This window comes from Capricornis sumatraensis, chromosome 14, assembly GCF_032405125.1.
Source record: "Capricornis sumatraensis isolate serow.1 chromosome 14, serow.2, whole genome shotgun sequence".
Lineage (NCBI taxonomy): Eukaryota > Metazoa > Chordata > Mammalia > Artiodactyla > Bovidae > Capricornis > Capricornis sumatraensis.
In genome coordinates this window covers 61,248,394-61,264,859 of record NC_091082.1, presented here as the reverse complement: position 1 = coordinate 61,264,859, position 16,466 = coordinate 61,248,394, and the positions used below count along the sequence as shown (strand labels likewise).

At 39.5% G+C, this 16,466-nt stretch overlaps 1 protein-coding gene across 1 annotated transcript in view; it reads left to right on the top strand.

The window, feature by feature from the left end:
- The window catches only part of PDPN (podoplanin), a 34,445-nt gene extending 18,209 nt beyond the window's left edge, over positions 1 to 16,236 (top strand). The window contains exons 2-6 of the mRNA XM_068986321.1: positions 5,615 to 5,733; positions 7,354 to 7,501; positions 13,536 to 13,574; positions 14,115 to 14,226; positions 15,066 to 16,236. Of these exons, the coding sequence (XP_068842422.1) occupies positions 5,615 to 5,733; positions 7,354 to 7,501; positions 13,536 to 13,574; positions 14,115 to 14,226; positions 15,066 to 15,072 (425 nt within the window). The 3' untranslated portion in view covers positions 15,073 to 16,236. The remainder of the gene's footprint in view (positions 1 to 5,614; positions 5,734 to 7,353; positions 7,502 to 13,535; positions 13,575 to 14,114; positions 14,227 to 15,065) is intronic.
- Positions 16,237 to 16,466: the final 230 nt, after the last annotated feature.

Sequence of the window (16,466 nt, the reverse complement as noted above, 5' to 3'; positions counted from 1 at the left end):
AGGTGGGAGATGGAGAACTTGATTAGAGAGAATCAAGTGATTCTCTATAAACTGACTTAGCAGGGTTCTTGCTGAAACTAGACTCTAATGATAAACACTGAAGCCTGAGGACATGGCCTCACTGAGAGGAGGGCTCAGAGGAGTTTCAACAAAGGTTGGTCAAGGAAGGTCTTTGTCAGCCTCACTTTGCTCATCTGGTAAGTGGGGACAAACACACCAGCTTAATTTTTGGATGAAAATCAAATTTATATTCCCATTTTACGTTGTGCTTCAAGATAAACACAGGACAAATAGAAAGATTCAGTGTAAAAACAAAAACTTATAGAAAAATGTAGATGAATATTTACTTAATCTTGAGAAAGAGTTTCTAAGTATGATATTCAGATAAAACAAGCTTAATAAGTTTGACTAATGGCAGACCTTGCCACTTACAAGATATATGCAAATGCCAATTAATTAAAAAAATTATTGCAGCATCTATTCCAAAGAATATATATTTTTCTGTTTTATCACTTTATTCTATCCCAGAAAACTTAAAGAAATATGCTTTATTTCCTGATTTTGTTAAATGCGACTTGAGCTTAGGTTGCATTTGCTTCATTTCCTTTTTCCTATTGCTATTTCAGTTCTCTGGATTAATTTATTTTTATTTGCTTTGGACTGGACTGAGTCTTCATTGGTGTGTGGAGGTTTTCTCTAGCTGCAGCAAGTAGGGGCTACTCTACTCTGACTTTCCGTGTGTGTGCTTCTTATGTGGTGGCTTCTCTTGTTTTGCAGCACAGGCTCAATAGTTGTGGCACACAGGCTTAGTTGCTCTGCGGTGTGTGGTATCTTCCCAGACAAGGGATCAAAAGTCCTCTGCATTGGCAGGTAGATTCTTAACCACTAGACCACCAGGAAAGTCCCCTCTGGATTCATTTAATGGTGCCAGATGAGTGCTATGAACCAATTAGCCATGTAATATATTGATTAGATGCCAGAAAAGGTTATATATTAGTTCCCTGTCATACAGAGTGAAGTAAGTCAGAAAGAGAAGACAAATATGATTAACACGTAAATGTGAAATCTAGAAAATGGTACAGGTGAACCTATTTGCAAAGCAGAAATAGAGACACAGATATAGAACAAATGTATGGACACCAGGTGGAAAGGGGAATGAATTGGAAGATGGGGACTGACGTATATACACTAGTATGTATAAAATAGGTAACTAATGAGAACCTAAAGCATAGCACAGGGAACCCTAGTCAGTGCTCTGTGGTGACCTAAATGGGGAGGAAATCCAAGAATATACTCCTAAGGGATAAGAAGATTTTAAAATTATTTAAAGATGAATACTGTAAAAGAAAAATGGTCACAAGAGAAGACACTGCCATCAACCAGCAAACATAAGGAACAACTCAGCACCACAAATCAGAGAAATGTAAATAAAATCAAAAGATTGAAAATACTTACTCAAAGTCTTAATCAAGAATTTGGGACTGTTGTAAGACAATCACAGTGACAGTGTAATTAATGTTCCATCAAATTCTAAATATTGTAAATGAAATGCCATCCCATAAATATATGAAAACTAGAATGATTTCTTTGGGCTATTAAATTTTGATGCAAAGATAAAAATGATTCCCTTGTGTTAATAATTAGTTAAATCCAGCAGCTTCAGCTGCATGCAGCAAATTCTGATAAATTCTCATTTCATTTTTATTCTGTTACAAATATTCTCTAATTTTCCTTGTTATGGCTTCTTAGATATACCTATCATTTAAAAGTGGACATTTCATTTCCAAATCCATGAAGTTTTTAAAGAATCTTTGATATTAATTTCTCAGTTTGATAGTTACCATTTAATGGTTCCTTCTCTGTGATCACCCTGTGTATTTTCAGTGTTTTAACTTTATTGAGGCTTTCAATGGCTAAATCAAAGATCTCTCTTGGTAAATGACACATTGCATTTGAAAATATCTGGGCTATTTTCAAATATCTTTTGATACTGATTTCTAACACAATTCCACAGTGATAAGAGAACAGACTCTGAATGATTCCAATACCTTTAGGCCATGAAATTTTTGCATCTTGTTTTATGTACCTGGATATTTTCCAGTGTCTCCTGGTTTACAGTCTATGGGAACTTGAAAAGAATTTGTATCCTGCTGTTGTGTGAAAATTGTATAAATCTTAATTATGTTGAATTGGTTCATAGTGGTTTTCAGGTCTACTATATCCTTCTGCTTTTCTGTCTGTTCATTCTATTAAGTTTTGAGAGTTTGATATTGAAGCTCCAACTAAAAATCTTAATTTATCTACTTAAAAAATAATTGTAATATGTAATTTTAATACATATGAAAATGCAGAACAATGTAACTCTGTTCTGTATTTTCCATATCTCCTGTAAATGTGTTGTCATACTTTCATAATTAAAAAACAAACAAAAATTATTCATAACTAGCACTTTCGTCCCTGATAAACATCTCTTCAGTGCTTATTGGCTCTCAAACTTAAACACCTTAGGGTCAAATCAATTTATCACATCATCTTCTTAGAAATAGTAGTTTTTAAAAGAATAACATGTATACACCAATTCCAAAGCATGTGGATGGCTTACAGACAGAGTTGAAAATTTCCATTGGTTCTGACCCACAGGCTAGGGGAGGCTGGGAGTGGCAGGAAGGTGTTCATGTGAGCACAAGGGGACAACACTCTAGAACAGACTGTTATTGCGGGTTTGTCACTGTATTTACATAAACAGATGTGTGTGTTGACTATGCGCACACATGTCTTAGGAAGAAGAAAATGATTGGAAAGGAAAGACAGCAACACGTGATTTGAATTTCACCATTCAAGAGAAAAGGATGTCAAGTGCTGGCTGGACACTCAGCAGTTCATCCGCAAAGACTTCAGCTGAAATAATGAGAGGGACAAGTGAACATCTCTTGTTAAAGATCAACTTTCCCAGGGAGCAAAAAGAATGCCAGGGCAGCAAGACAAAAGACATGCCTCTTCATCATGAGTGTCATTCATAAAATGCCCTTTTGTCTATTCAGAGCAATTTTAGTCCTTGGCTCTGTGGGCCAAGGGTAGAAAAGAGCAAGAAGGAATTTTTATCGTTAGGCTTTCAATGAACTGAACTTTCTACGAAAGAATTCAACTTTAACTAACTTAATCCTGTACTTATTTATTTTTTTTTAAGCAAGGGTGATTTTTTGCTCTTTAAAGCTAGAGGATGCCATATGGTAAGTGATGTTGCTGAACACACCAGAAAATGTTTTTAAATGGATGGTTTGTTAAGTGTATTTGAACCTGGAGTAGAAGAAAAGAAAATAGAATGCTAAGTTTTTTAATAAAGACTGCTTGCTTGGCAAAGGGATATTTCCCCTTGAAGTTGATAAATACATTTAACATTTGCTGCGATCATAATCTTAAATCCTTATTGAGAGCTGATCACTACCCCTACTCCCACCCCAGCAACCAGCCAGAAAGGGAGCAATCTATTTGCTGGCACTGAGGTATCAGTTAGTTGCTACCTAATGAAAGCCTTTCCCCACCCGAGATGAGAAAAAAATGCATACGCTTGGGAAGCACTGATTGGCAGCACCAGATCAGTAGTACTCAATGCAAAGAGAAGGCTCATGAAACAAGAGAATTTACTCTAGAGGCTTCCTTCTGTGCATCAGCAAAGAAGCTGTGATCAAATATTTATCAGCTGTGCCTTTGGCTGAGCTATCTAAGCACAAGAGAAAGAAGGAATTTTAAGGCAAGGGCCGGACATCTGCTCTTTAATTAAGCACATAAGTCTCCAACCACCCCCTCCCTCTTGCTCCTGAGCTGTATGTGCTTGCTTATTTTGCAACTGAGTCACGAAATTTCTTCCAGAGCCACTCTGAGTCTGGGGAGGGAACCCGTGACCAATGAGTCAGATTTGTTTTAACTTGTGAAAAGGGTTACTGATGAATTGAGATGGCATTCCCACTCGGTCAGGATAAACTCCAATCATTGCAGTAGAGTGTGAAGAAAAGGCCACTTCAAGTTGTCCTCCCTGCGTCCCTGTCCCCCCTGCGTCCTGGAAATCAACTTGCGGTCCCACCCCACTGACTCTCTGCCCCTCTGGAAACCTTTCTCATTGGCACAACAGGGCCATTCATCCCGTGGTGATGCAGAAAAGCCATGGCCAGGGGCTGTGAGGTCTCTCTTTAGTTTAGCTCTGGGTGCACTAAAAGTTCTGTTAGTTATCTCAGCACTCTTACAAGTATATTACTGATCCTCCCTTGTAGATGATGATCCCAACTGTAAAAGAAGAGGTTGAACTCTATGTCAACCTCTATGTCTATCTGTATGAGGTCTGTAGTTAGAGCCAGTGGGCTTAATCATTCAAGCAGACAGCAGTCTCAAAATCAAATGGAGCACGAGGTCGGTTTTAACAAGAAGGAACACCTGCTTTTGGACATTCTGATTTAGTAGGTTTGGGATAGAGCCTGCTAATCAACTTTTTTTTTTTGAAGTTTACTATCTAGCTTTATTTTACTTCTTTTTTTAATGTATTTATTTTTAATTGGAGGATAATTGCTTTACAGTGTTGTGTTGGTTTCTGCCACACATCAAAATCAATCAGCCATAGGTATACATATGTCCCTTTGCACTTGAACCTTCAACTACCACCCCATCCTACCTCTCTGGGTTGTCACAGAACACTGGGTTGAGCTCTCTGAGGCATATGGCAAATTTCCACTGGGTATCTATTTTATTAATACATATGGTAATGGATGGGGCTTCCCGGGTGATTCACAACGGTAAAGACCGTGCCTGCAATGCAGGAGACCTGGGTTTGAGCCCCGGGTCGGGAAGATCCCCTGGAGAAGGGAATGGCAACCCACTCCAGTATTGCTTGGAGAATTCCACGGACAGAGGAGCCTGACAGGCTAGTCGGTGGCGTGTCAGAGTTGGACACTGAGTGACCAACAGTTTGACACTTGCATGGCAATGTATATATGTTAATGCTACTCTCTTCAATTCTCCCCGTCCTCTTCTTCCCTCACCGCGTCCACAAGTTTGTTCTCTATGTCTGTGTCTTTACTGTTGCCCTACAAATAGGTTCATTAGTACCGTTTTTCTGGATTCCATGTATATGCATTAATATATGATATTTATTTTCCTCTTTCCAACTTACTTCACTCTTTATAACAGAGAGCCTACTAATCAATATGTTCAGAAAACTTTCCAGACTCTAATTGAGAATTTTTCTGAGTCTATATGAAATTCTATTAACCTAAATGCATTAATTCTTAATATGAAATGGCACCAGAAAGAATCAGGTTCATTATTGAAAGAAAAGTCAAGGTGTAAACACACACACACACCCCACTGTCTAGCACGCCTCAGTGGGAACCAGGGAGGGTCTGGCTGCTTCACCTTTTTGGAGTCCCATCTTCCTTTATTTTACAATGGAGATGACCAGGCTGTTCTATATATGTAGAATGGTTTGTGTTAAGCCAGAATGAAAACTCCCTAAAAAGGAAAAAATACCCAAAAGAAATGAAAAAATAAAATCTGATTGTAGCTGACCAGTTAGGCCTGCCCATATGATTTCACCTGGAGGTCTGACTCAGTCTCTCCTTTTCAGCCAGCACGGTCCGGCCAGAAGATGATGTGACTACAGGTGTGAAAAATGAGCAGACGACCCTGGGTGTGGAAGATTACACGACAACCCCAGCTGCCAGTAAAGAATCCTTGGCAACTCCGGTGAGTGTAGCAGGAACAGAGGAAGTTGCTTCATAGGCATGTGATCACATGCAAGGATATTTTGAGACTGGCTTATTTCAGTATACTTGAGCATAATGCCCCCAGTGTTAATCCATGTTGTAGCATGTGTAAGAATATTTTCCCTTTGGAGGTTGAATAATATTCCACTGTATGTAAGTAAATATTACATTTTCTTCATGCATTTGGATTGCTTCCAGCTCTTGGCTATTGTGAATAATGCTGCTATGAACATGGACGTGCAAATAGCTTCCAAACCCTGCTTTTAATTCTTTTGGGTTTATACTCAGAAGTAGCATTGCTGGATCATATGCTAATTCTATTTTCGATTTTTCTGAGGACATCCATTCTGTTTTTCCCTAGCGTTGCAACCATTCTACAACCCCATCAACAGTGCACAATGGTTCCAATTTATTTTCTGTTCTTTTGATAGTAGCCATCCTACCTGGTATGAGGTGACAATCTCATTGTGCTTTTGATTTGTTTTTCTCTGATAATTAGTGCGATTGAGTATCTTTTGCATGTTTGTTGGCAGTTGTGTACCATATTTGGAGATTGATTTACTCAAGTCTTTTTTCCCATTTTTAAAATCAAGTTACTAGATTTTTTGTTATTGATTTATAGGAGTTCTGTATACTTTTATCAGATAATATGAGTTGTGAGTATTTTCTCCCATTCCATAGGTCACCTTTTCATTCTGTTGATTGTGTCCTTTGATGCACAAAGTTTTTAAGCTTGATATAATTCCACTGATCTATGTTTGTTTTTTTGCCTGTACTCATTAGCTTGTTGAATGCTATATTGACATGAACTTTGGAGTCGAACAGAACCATTTCCAATTCTTATTCTGTTGCTTGTTGACTATGTGAGCTTGGGCATATTATCTCATCTCTCTAAGCCTTGTTCATATTATAGGGCTAATAATAGAATTTACTTCTTGAAACTTCCCTGGTGGTCCAATGGTTAGGAATCTGCTTTCCAGTGCAGGGATATGGGTTAAATCCCTGGTTGTGGAACTAAGATCCCACATGCTGTGGGACAGCTAAGCCCATGTGCTGCAACTACTGAGCTTGCACACTCTGGAGCCCTCGAGTCACAACTAGAGAAGCCCACACCCAGCAAGAAAGACCCAAAGCAGCCAAAAATAACTAAAAAAAAAAAAAAGAACTTACTTCTTAGGGTTTTTTGTGGTGTTAATGCAGAGGTATTTAGAGGGCATAGCAAATGATAAGCTCTGGAGGAGAAAGGGCATTAAAAATAATACAGTATAATATGTGCTGAATAAACATTACAGGAAAAAAAAGTACCCTTCAAGTTCAAGGGAGGAAAAGAATTAATGCCTGGTGACCCAGTATTTTCTAAAAAGTTACACCTCAGGAAGTCAGCATGCTCAACATTTGGGATTTATTTCTGGAGTAGACATGATTTTATTCCTGTCTCCACTCTTGTTTCTTGTGCTTGTTATCTTGTTTCCACTTTAAATTTATGTCATCATATAGCTTATATATTTATGCTACTTCAAGTCCATTTCTGACATAAGATAAAGTATATATTTTACAGTATTAAGTCTTATTTCTGTTTTGCCTTTTACATCTCCAATAGATGCCAACAGGAACAGAGAATGTAACACACGGTCGCAGAGAAGATCTACCAACTGCCGAAAGCACAACAGCCGAAAGCACACCTGCCAAGAGCACACCTGCCAAGAGCACAGTCCACACCCATGTACCAGCGACTAGTCACTCCCAGGGTAAGAAAAACAGTCACCCCAGTATGGGTTGATCTTCTTTTGCACCATCAATGCATTCCCCAAAATCCAGGGACAAATATAATCATCAATATGGCACACGTTGAAATGTAAGCACTAATTTTGAACCAAGCTTTGTGTGGTAGGTTCAGAGTTCATATTTATTGGGTTGTTGAATTCTGCTCTCTACTTCAAATGACACCTAGTGATAATGCCCCCACAAAACTAAGTGAGATAGCTACTAGTGTCATATTGCTGACCCTAAGCTGATATGATGCTACACAAAAAAACTTTGTGTTGACACCCAAGAGGGTAACAGTTAGCCAACCTATGTATATCTTAGTAGATTCTGTCCTAACATTGAAACTCAACATTCAAAAAACTACGATCATGGTATCCAGTCCCATCAGTTCCTGGCAAATAGAAGGGGGAAAAGTGGAAGCAATAACAGATTTTGTTTTCTTAGGCTCCAAAATCACTATGAATGGTGACTGCAGTGAAATTAAAAGACACTTGCTCCTTGGAAAGAAAGTTATGCCAAACCTAGATAGCATATTAAATAAAAGCCTGTATAGTCAAAGCTATGGTTTTTCCAGTAGTCATGTATGGATATGAGAGTTAGACCATAAAGAAGGCTGAATGCCAAAGAATTGATGCTTTTGAACGGTGGTCCTTGAGAAGACTCCCTTGGACTGCAAGGAGATCATGCCACTCAACACTAAATAAAACCTGAGTATTCATTGGAAAGATTGATGCTGAAGCTGAAGTTCCCAATATCTGATGCAGGGAGCTAACTCATTGGAAGAGACCCTGATGCTGGGAAAGATTGAAGGCAAAAGAAGAAGGGAGCAGGAGAGGATGATATGGTTCGATAGGATCACCAACTCAGTGGACATGAATTTGAGCAAACTCCAGGAGATAGTGGAGGACCAAGGAGCCTGGTGTGCTGGAGTCCATGGGGTCACAAAGAGTTGGACACAACTTAGTGACTGAACAGCAATAACATTGCTAACATTTACCGTCTTACTGTACCTTGAGTTCATATCTGTACACATGATGCAAGAATCTATTCTAAGCCTGTCTTACCAGGCTTTGGGGTTATACTTTACAGCTGGTATATGCAGCAATGTGAATGGAGGCGCACCTTGGGGAGAAATCCTGAAGGACAGCTTTGAGTCTGCGTCACTATTATGAGGTTTAGACCATCACTAATGATTGTGAGGAAAGACAATTGCCATTACAACCTAGTAAGAGGAAGAGCTTCCTATTTCCAGAGCTTTCTTGAAAGAAATTCAGGTGTTTGGGCTATTTTTTAAATATGCCTTATTTTGTAGTAGATAAGGGTGGAAGAGAAAAGGGACTAATCTTCTAGTAACTGCAATGAATGCTTGCTAACCTGAGCAATTTCCTATCATATGTACCTAGTTAGGTGTTTTCATCTTTAAATGAAAGTAAACATAAGGACCTCTCCTGAACCCATGATTCCTAAAGCCAGCTGCACAGCTGAACACCTAGAAAGTTAGTCCTTAATTGTTTGATATACAATTCCCAATCACCAACCTGTTTTTAAAACTCTAAAGCACTTTTGTAGATTTTTTAAATGCTTTGTATTTGTATACCTATGGTCACAGCAGCATTATACACCATAGTTGAAATATGGAAGCAACCCAACTGTCCATGAAAAGATGATTGGGTAAACAAAATGTGTCATATACATGCAATGGAAGATTATTTAGCCTTTAATAGGAAGAAAATTCTCACACAGGCTATAACATGGATGAACCTTGAGGACTAAATGGAATAAACCAGTCACCAAAAGACAAATACTCTGTGATTCCACTTAGATGAGGTACATAGAGTAGTCAAAATCATAGAAAGCAGAATGGTGGTTGCCAGGGGTTGGGGAGGGGAGGGAATGGAGATGGGTAGAGAGTATCAGTTTTGCAAGGTGAAGAGTTATGGAGATGGATGGGGCTGATGGTTGCACACCAGGTGAATGTACATGATACCATCAGAGTATACTTTAAACTGGTGAAGATAGTAATGTTTATATTATGCGTATTCTACTACAAAGATAGAAAAGTTTCATCATATGCTTAGAAAATGATGCCTATGGGTTACTCTAAGATACTAAAGAAATGGTTGGCATTAAACACCAGAGCAAACTAAATAGGGTTAAACAAGGAAAGAATCAATATAATTAATCATTGGAAACATTTCAAAATTTTGGAGAAGCATTGATCATTTGTAATAAGAGCTGACAGCTTATTCATGGCAAGCCAAAAATGGAGCATTCCAAGTTGAGTGTTTTTTTTAATATCATACCAGAATATTTCTCCTATTCCTTAAAAAGAAAATGTCTCAATTTCCTGGAAAATACTCATGATTACTTTCTTGTCTGTCCTCTTCCCCACCCTGTCACAAATACTTCATGCATCAATGTTCCAAGACATTTTCACATGTGAGTTAAAATGTAATTATAAACACTTGACTTTTTAAGAGGTAATTTTATTAGGACTGCCAATGCCTTTACCATCAAATGCCCAAGTTTGATGATATTCATGTGCATGATACATTCGAGTGATCACAGTCGGTGTAATTGGGAAGAGGCTTAGGGAGTATAAGGCTAGTAAACTTTAATTTAGTGATGAATCATCCACAAACTTTATTTTGGTAATATATTTTCTGGAAAATGGTGTCATGATGGTGGTAATGTTGTGTTATGAGCCCAGTATGTTGTGTCATGAGTCACCATGTTAAGACACGAAAAGCAAATGTTTGACCTGTCTCTACTGGTAGTTGTCAGCCAGGTATAACATTTAGGGAGTTGATAGGATGACACCTTTCTTCTGGGCAGGCATCAAACCCAGAAGTCTCCCAGCTGTTTTTTTATGTGAGTTGGCATGATTAGCTTGAGTTCCACGTAAATGTTCTAGAGCCATGGGGTCAGCTCATGCAGGAAGAGATGGGTTCAAGGACCTGTACTCTGGGGCCATGAAGTTAAAAGACACTTGCTACTTGGAAGGAAAGCTATAACAAACCTAGACATTACATTAAAGAGCAGAGACATCACTTTGCCAAAAAACATCCATGTAGTGAAAGTTATGGTCTTTCCAGTAGTCATGTATGGATGTGAGAGTTGGACCACAAAGAGGGCTGAGAACTGAAGAACTGATGCTTTCAAACTGTGGTGTTAGAGAAGACTTTGAGAGTCCCTTGGACTGCACAGAGATCAAACTAGTCAATCCTAAAGGATATCAACCCTGAATATTCATTGGAAGGACTATTGCTGAAGCTTCAGTATTTTGACCACCTGATGCAAACAGTTGACTCTTTGGTACAGACCATGATGCTAGGAAAGATTGAGGGCAGGAGGAGAAGGGGACGACAGAGGATGAGATGATTGGATGACATCACTTGACTCAGTGGACATTAGTTTGAGCAAATTCCTGGAGATAGTGGAGGACAGAGGAGACTGGCAGGCTGCAGTCCATGGGGTCTTAAAGAATCAGACACAACTTAGCTATTGAACAATGACAACTCTGGGGCCATCTTGAAAGGATGTCTTTTTTTTTTGGAAGATGGACCTGATACAGAATGGATAACTTCTTTTCTTTCCAAATCAACCATTAGAAAAAGTAACCGTCTTATAGTTGATGGTTGGCTGGTTCCACTTTTGATTAGGAGAGTATTGGATATCTGATATTTTTCAAATCGTGAGCTAAGATTCTAGGGCTGAGCCTGATTAAATCACATCTCTCTGTTGTCTCATTAAATTAAGGCCTCTCGACTTTTTCTTCATAAACAACTACCACCCAGAAGAGTGAAGGGCTCAGTATACCAAGAAGTTGATGGGAGAAACAAAAGGCCTTTTATTTTTTAATAGAATTGTGTAAAAATTATCTAAAGAAAAAATTGTTATTTCTTACTTCCAGAGAGGTATTCATAGTTAAGCAACTTATATCCACATGCTAGGTAAATAATATTCACATTTGAACCACTAAATTAGAGTTAGCTGCAGATAGAAATCCTATAATAATAGCGCCATAAATACAAAGGGAATTCCAGAAAAACATCTACTTCTGCTTTATTGACTACACCAAAGCCTTTGACTGTGTGGATTACAACAAACTGCGGAAAACTCTTAGAGATGGGAATACCAGACCACCCTACCTACCACCTGAAAATCTGTATGCAGGTCAAGAAGCAACAGTTAGAACCGGACATGAAACAACAGACTGGTTCCAAATAGGGAAAGGAGTACATCAAGGCTGTATATTGTCACCCTGCTTATTAAAGTTATATGCAAAGTACATCATGAGAAATGCCAGGCTGGATGAAGCACAAGCTGGAATCAAGACTGCCGGGAGAAATACCAATAACCTCACATATGCAGATGACACCACCCTTATGGCAGAAAGTGGAAAAGAACTAAACAGCCTCTTGATGAAAGTGAAAGAAGAGGGTGAAAAAGTTGGCTTAAAACTCAACATTCAGAACACTAAGATCATGGCATCTGGTCCCATCATTTCATGGCAAATAGATGGGGAAACAAACGGAAATAATGAGAGAGTTTATTTTTGCTGCTGCTGCTGCTGCTAAGTCACTTCAGTTGTGTCCGACTCTGTGTGACCCCAGAGACGGCAGCCCACCAGGTTCCCCCGTCCGTGGGATTTTCCAGGCAAGAACACTGGAGTGGGCTGCCATTTCCTTCTCCAATGCATGAAAGTGAAAAGTGAAAGTGAAATCGCTTAGTTGTGTCCAACTCTTCTCGACCCCATGGACTGCAGCCCACCAGGCTCCTCGGCCCATGGGATTTTCCCGGCAAGAGTCCTGGAGTGGGGTGCCATCGCCTTCTCCAACTCTATTTTTGGGGGGCTCCCAAATCACTGCAAATGATGACTGCAGCCATGAAATTAAAAGATACTTGCTCCTTGGAAGAAAAGCTATGACCAACCTAAATAGCATACTAAAAAGCAGAGATATTACTTTGCCAACAAAAGTCTGTCTAGTCATAGCTATGGTTTTTCCAGTAGTCATGTATGGATGTGAGAGTTGGAGTATAAAGAAAGCTGAGCACCGAAGAATTGTTGCTTTTGAGCTGTGGTGTCAGAGAAGACTCTTGAGAGTCCCTCGGACTAAAAGGAGATCAAACCTGTCAATCCTAAAGGAAATCAGTCCTGAATACTCAGTGGAAGGACTGATGCTAAAGCTGAAACCCCAATACTTTGACCACCTGATGGGAAGAAGTGACTTATTAGAAAAGACCCTAACGCTGGGAAAGATTGAAGCTAGGAGGAGAAAGGGACAACAGAGGATGAGATGGTTGGATGGCATCACCAACTCAATGGACACAAGTTTGCGCAAGTTCCGGGAGTTGGTGATGGACAGGGAAGTCTGGTGTGCTGCAGTCCATGGGGTCACAAAGAGTCAGACATGACAGCAACTAAACTGAATGAACTGAAAATACAAAGGGTATAGTCTCATTAAGCTTAAGTGCCCTGTAAGATCTGGATTTTCTATGAAAGAAAAGGAAATTGATATCACAAGATGGGTGATATCACAGTCTTGACCACAACTTCCAAAACATTTTGCTCTCAAAATGATGTTTCTTCAAAATAAACCTCCTCCCAATGGGTGAGTTTTTCATGATCTTGACTTTGCATCAAAAATCAACAGCCTTGGATTCTTTTGTTACCCTAACTTCTGAAATCTTTGGCCATTTATTTAAGATCTCTCTGGGCGAGTTACCTTGATTCTGCTCTTTACAGTGGGTGGTGAAAAAAGTAACGTTTACCGAAAAACTATGGACTCCTAGGTGTGAAGAAGCATTCATAAATTCAATAAATAATAGTTTTAAAGACAGGATCACATCAGAGCCTGCTTAAAAGTCCCCTGATCCAATTTACTTAAGAAATTATCCTCTTTGCTTGTGTTTTACTACCTTCCACTTAGAGTAAATCCATCTTCTGCCAATTGTTAAGTTATAGTTACTAACTCCTAATAATTCTATATCATTGCAACTCTCTCTTTATAGGGAAAACAGATGGAGAAAAACCAAAAAGCACTCAGAAAGGTGGGTTGATTTTGTTATCAAAACTTTCTTACAGGAGTTTTTTAAGGTTTCTTTGAACTTTAATCTTTGTGATGAATTAACATTCTTTCCTGGATTGTAATCAACTGGGAGCAGAAAACCTTTTGAAAATGTTTCAAATCTCTTAAGAGAGAAAAGGGAATTGCCTGTATTTGAAAATAAGCAAATCACAAGTGAGCCTTCACAACAGCTGTGGAGAATAGTGTCATATCACAATTTATGGTTCCTAAGAATGGAAATAGGGGCTAATTTAATAGCCATGTGTACACAAAAGCTACCCAGTAATTAACAGTGAAGCCACTTAGTCAGAGTGATATGCTGCTTGATATATCTTGAGATCCAGAAATCTTTCTGTGATTAGATTAACGCCAGCTTTTCTCCCCTTCTAAGTCACCTCCTACTAGATAGATAGAGGACAAACATAGAGCATCATTTGTTATCTACAGTGGGCCTATGACATTGCTTATTGCTGCTGTATTGTTCATCTGGGGACTATTTTTTTTTTTTTCCTGTCTCATTCAGGTGGCTTTTCAGTGGGGACCCTGGTTGGAATCATTGTTGGGGTCTTACTAGGCATCGCAGTCATTGGTGGAATCATCTCTGTGATTGTTCGGAAAATGTCGGGACGATACTCGTAAGTATAAACCTTAGGCTCTTGTGATAGGTAAATGAAGGGAGTGGTTTCCAACCTTTGAACTAATGCACACTCTAAATAAAGATCATGTGCAACCTCCCTAAGCACTGCATTTGAAGCCACCAACCTCCCTAAGCACTGCATCTGAAGCATCCCCTTGTAGGTTTCCAAGAGAGCACCCCAGATGGCTCTTCAGCCATTGATTGATTTCCATTCAATCTGACCCAATTTGACCTCTTAATTTTCCAACTCAGTGAACTTGAAGGAAAACCCAAACCAAGTTTTAATGATACCCAATCACCCTACTACCAGTCATCAGAGGTAGGTGGTTCTCAGAAGAACATTAGTGGCAGAGCAAGGACCCTATTCCGATGAGGAGTTCCACTGGTGCTGGGGCCCCTCCCTCCACTCCTGACCCGCAGGCATTCATGCACCCAAGGAAAGGAGTTATTTCTCCATTAAAATTTCCTAGGAATTCAGAGCATTTCAAATTCATAGCCAGAGGAAAACATTTTCTTATTTCTGTTGGGGAGATAATATATGATTAAATGGGGAGAGGATGAATGTTATATGACTGGGGGAGGGGGTGGTCATGGGACACAAGCCGAAATACAGTTGCAGATTTATGGGTCTGGAAATGCCCGGGAACCTGACCCTAGGTCAGGCCTGAATTTTATCCTGAGAATCAGGCCTGGAGGAGGGATGAGCAGGGAGAGAAGAGCCCCAGGACCCAGAACTGGAAGATGTAGAAAAAGGACCATCAGAACAATGACTCACCAGGTTAGTAGTCACAATGCCAGTAAATGAAGTGACAGTCACCTTTCTCTTTGTCTTCACAGGCCCTAAAGTGCTAAAGAATCGTGCTGTCCTGCAATACATTTTAAAAAAGAGTTTCCAACATCCCCCCGACCCGCCCGCCACCTCGTCCCTGAGCACATGGAGAAGATGACCCGTGGAATTGCTTCACCACCACACTCAAAATCCACGGTGATCCCTCCACTCGCTAAAACTAACCTAAGGAAAGAGTATTCATAAGACGTGCTCCTATAAGCCTTTGTCTTTTGAAAAAAAAATAATAATGTTATAATATAAATTTTGTGTGTGATTTGAAAGGCAAAATGCATAGAAAATGGAGCAAAGCTGTGTTAAACCTGATTTGTAACTAGACAGACAATAGATTGGGTTGGCCAAAAAGTTCATTAAGGTTTTTACCGTAAGATCTTACAGAAAAATCTGAACAAACTTTATGGCCAACACAATCATTCAGTGAATGTCAGAAGCTGTAATTGTCTTTGTTTTTGTCTTTGTAATTAGCCTTTGTTTTGACTCTTCTCTGTTATTGTTAAAATGCAAAAGAATCTGAAAATATTTATACCAATGGCATCCTTGGGAGTAGAGCTATGTCGGTTAGTGGCATAAGTCCTTTGCAGTTTCTGATCTGTTAAACGTACACATTCCAGTCCAGTGGGGTCCGTTTTTAGAGCCTGATTTGGTATGGATAGTGAAGTAGAAAATTTATACTTGTATAATATGTAATTAGCAACTGGCTTTCACTGGTCCAGATAAAGCATTTCAAAGACATCTATTTTAGATCATAAATAGAAGTCTTACTTTGGGGAAGGCATTTTGTTTCTCACACCAAGGGTCTCGGTGTACTCTGCTGTCTTCTCCATCGATGACTTGATGAGTCAAAGGTTTGTTTGTATACAAGTATAAATTTTTTGCTTCCATTTTCCTCAGATGATAGAGATCCAGACCTGACGGGTGGCCTTCTCACTTCCCCATCACCCAAGTCCTCCATATTGGCGTCTTTGTTCTGGAATATGAGGACCTCAGCCCTGGGTGCAAAAAAGGCTGTGGAGGCCCAGTGATGCCAGAGGCTCCGGTGTTCCAGGAACTGAGAGCCGCAGTGGTCCCCAAACCCTGCGTGTGCTTGTGACAAACAAAACCTGTCAGCTTCCTAGCATTTACTTTCTGCTTCAGAGGAAAGAAATGGGAATGCTAATTTTTAAAAAGCAACTGGATTTAGAGACTTTATCTTAAAATGGAAGCTGTTTCTGATTTTCACGAGATCCCGCATATTTCAGTGGGGTCATGATTGACAATTCTGTATTGGCACCATGCAGCTCAGGACATTTCCCATAGGCCACTCCCCTACACAAAAAGGTTTTACGCTGAGCTGTGTCACAGCTGTGGTTATACATTTCTGATAGCCTCTGAATTCATCAGGTTCCTAAAAC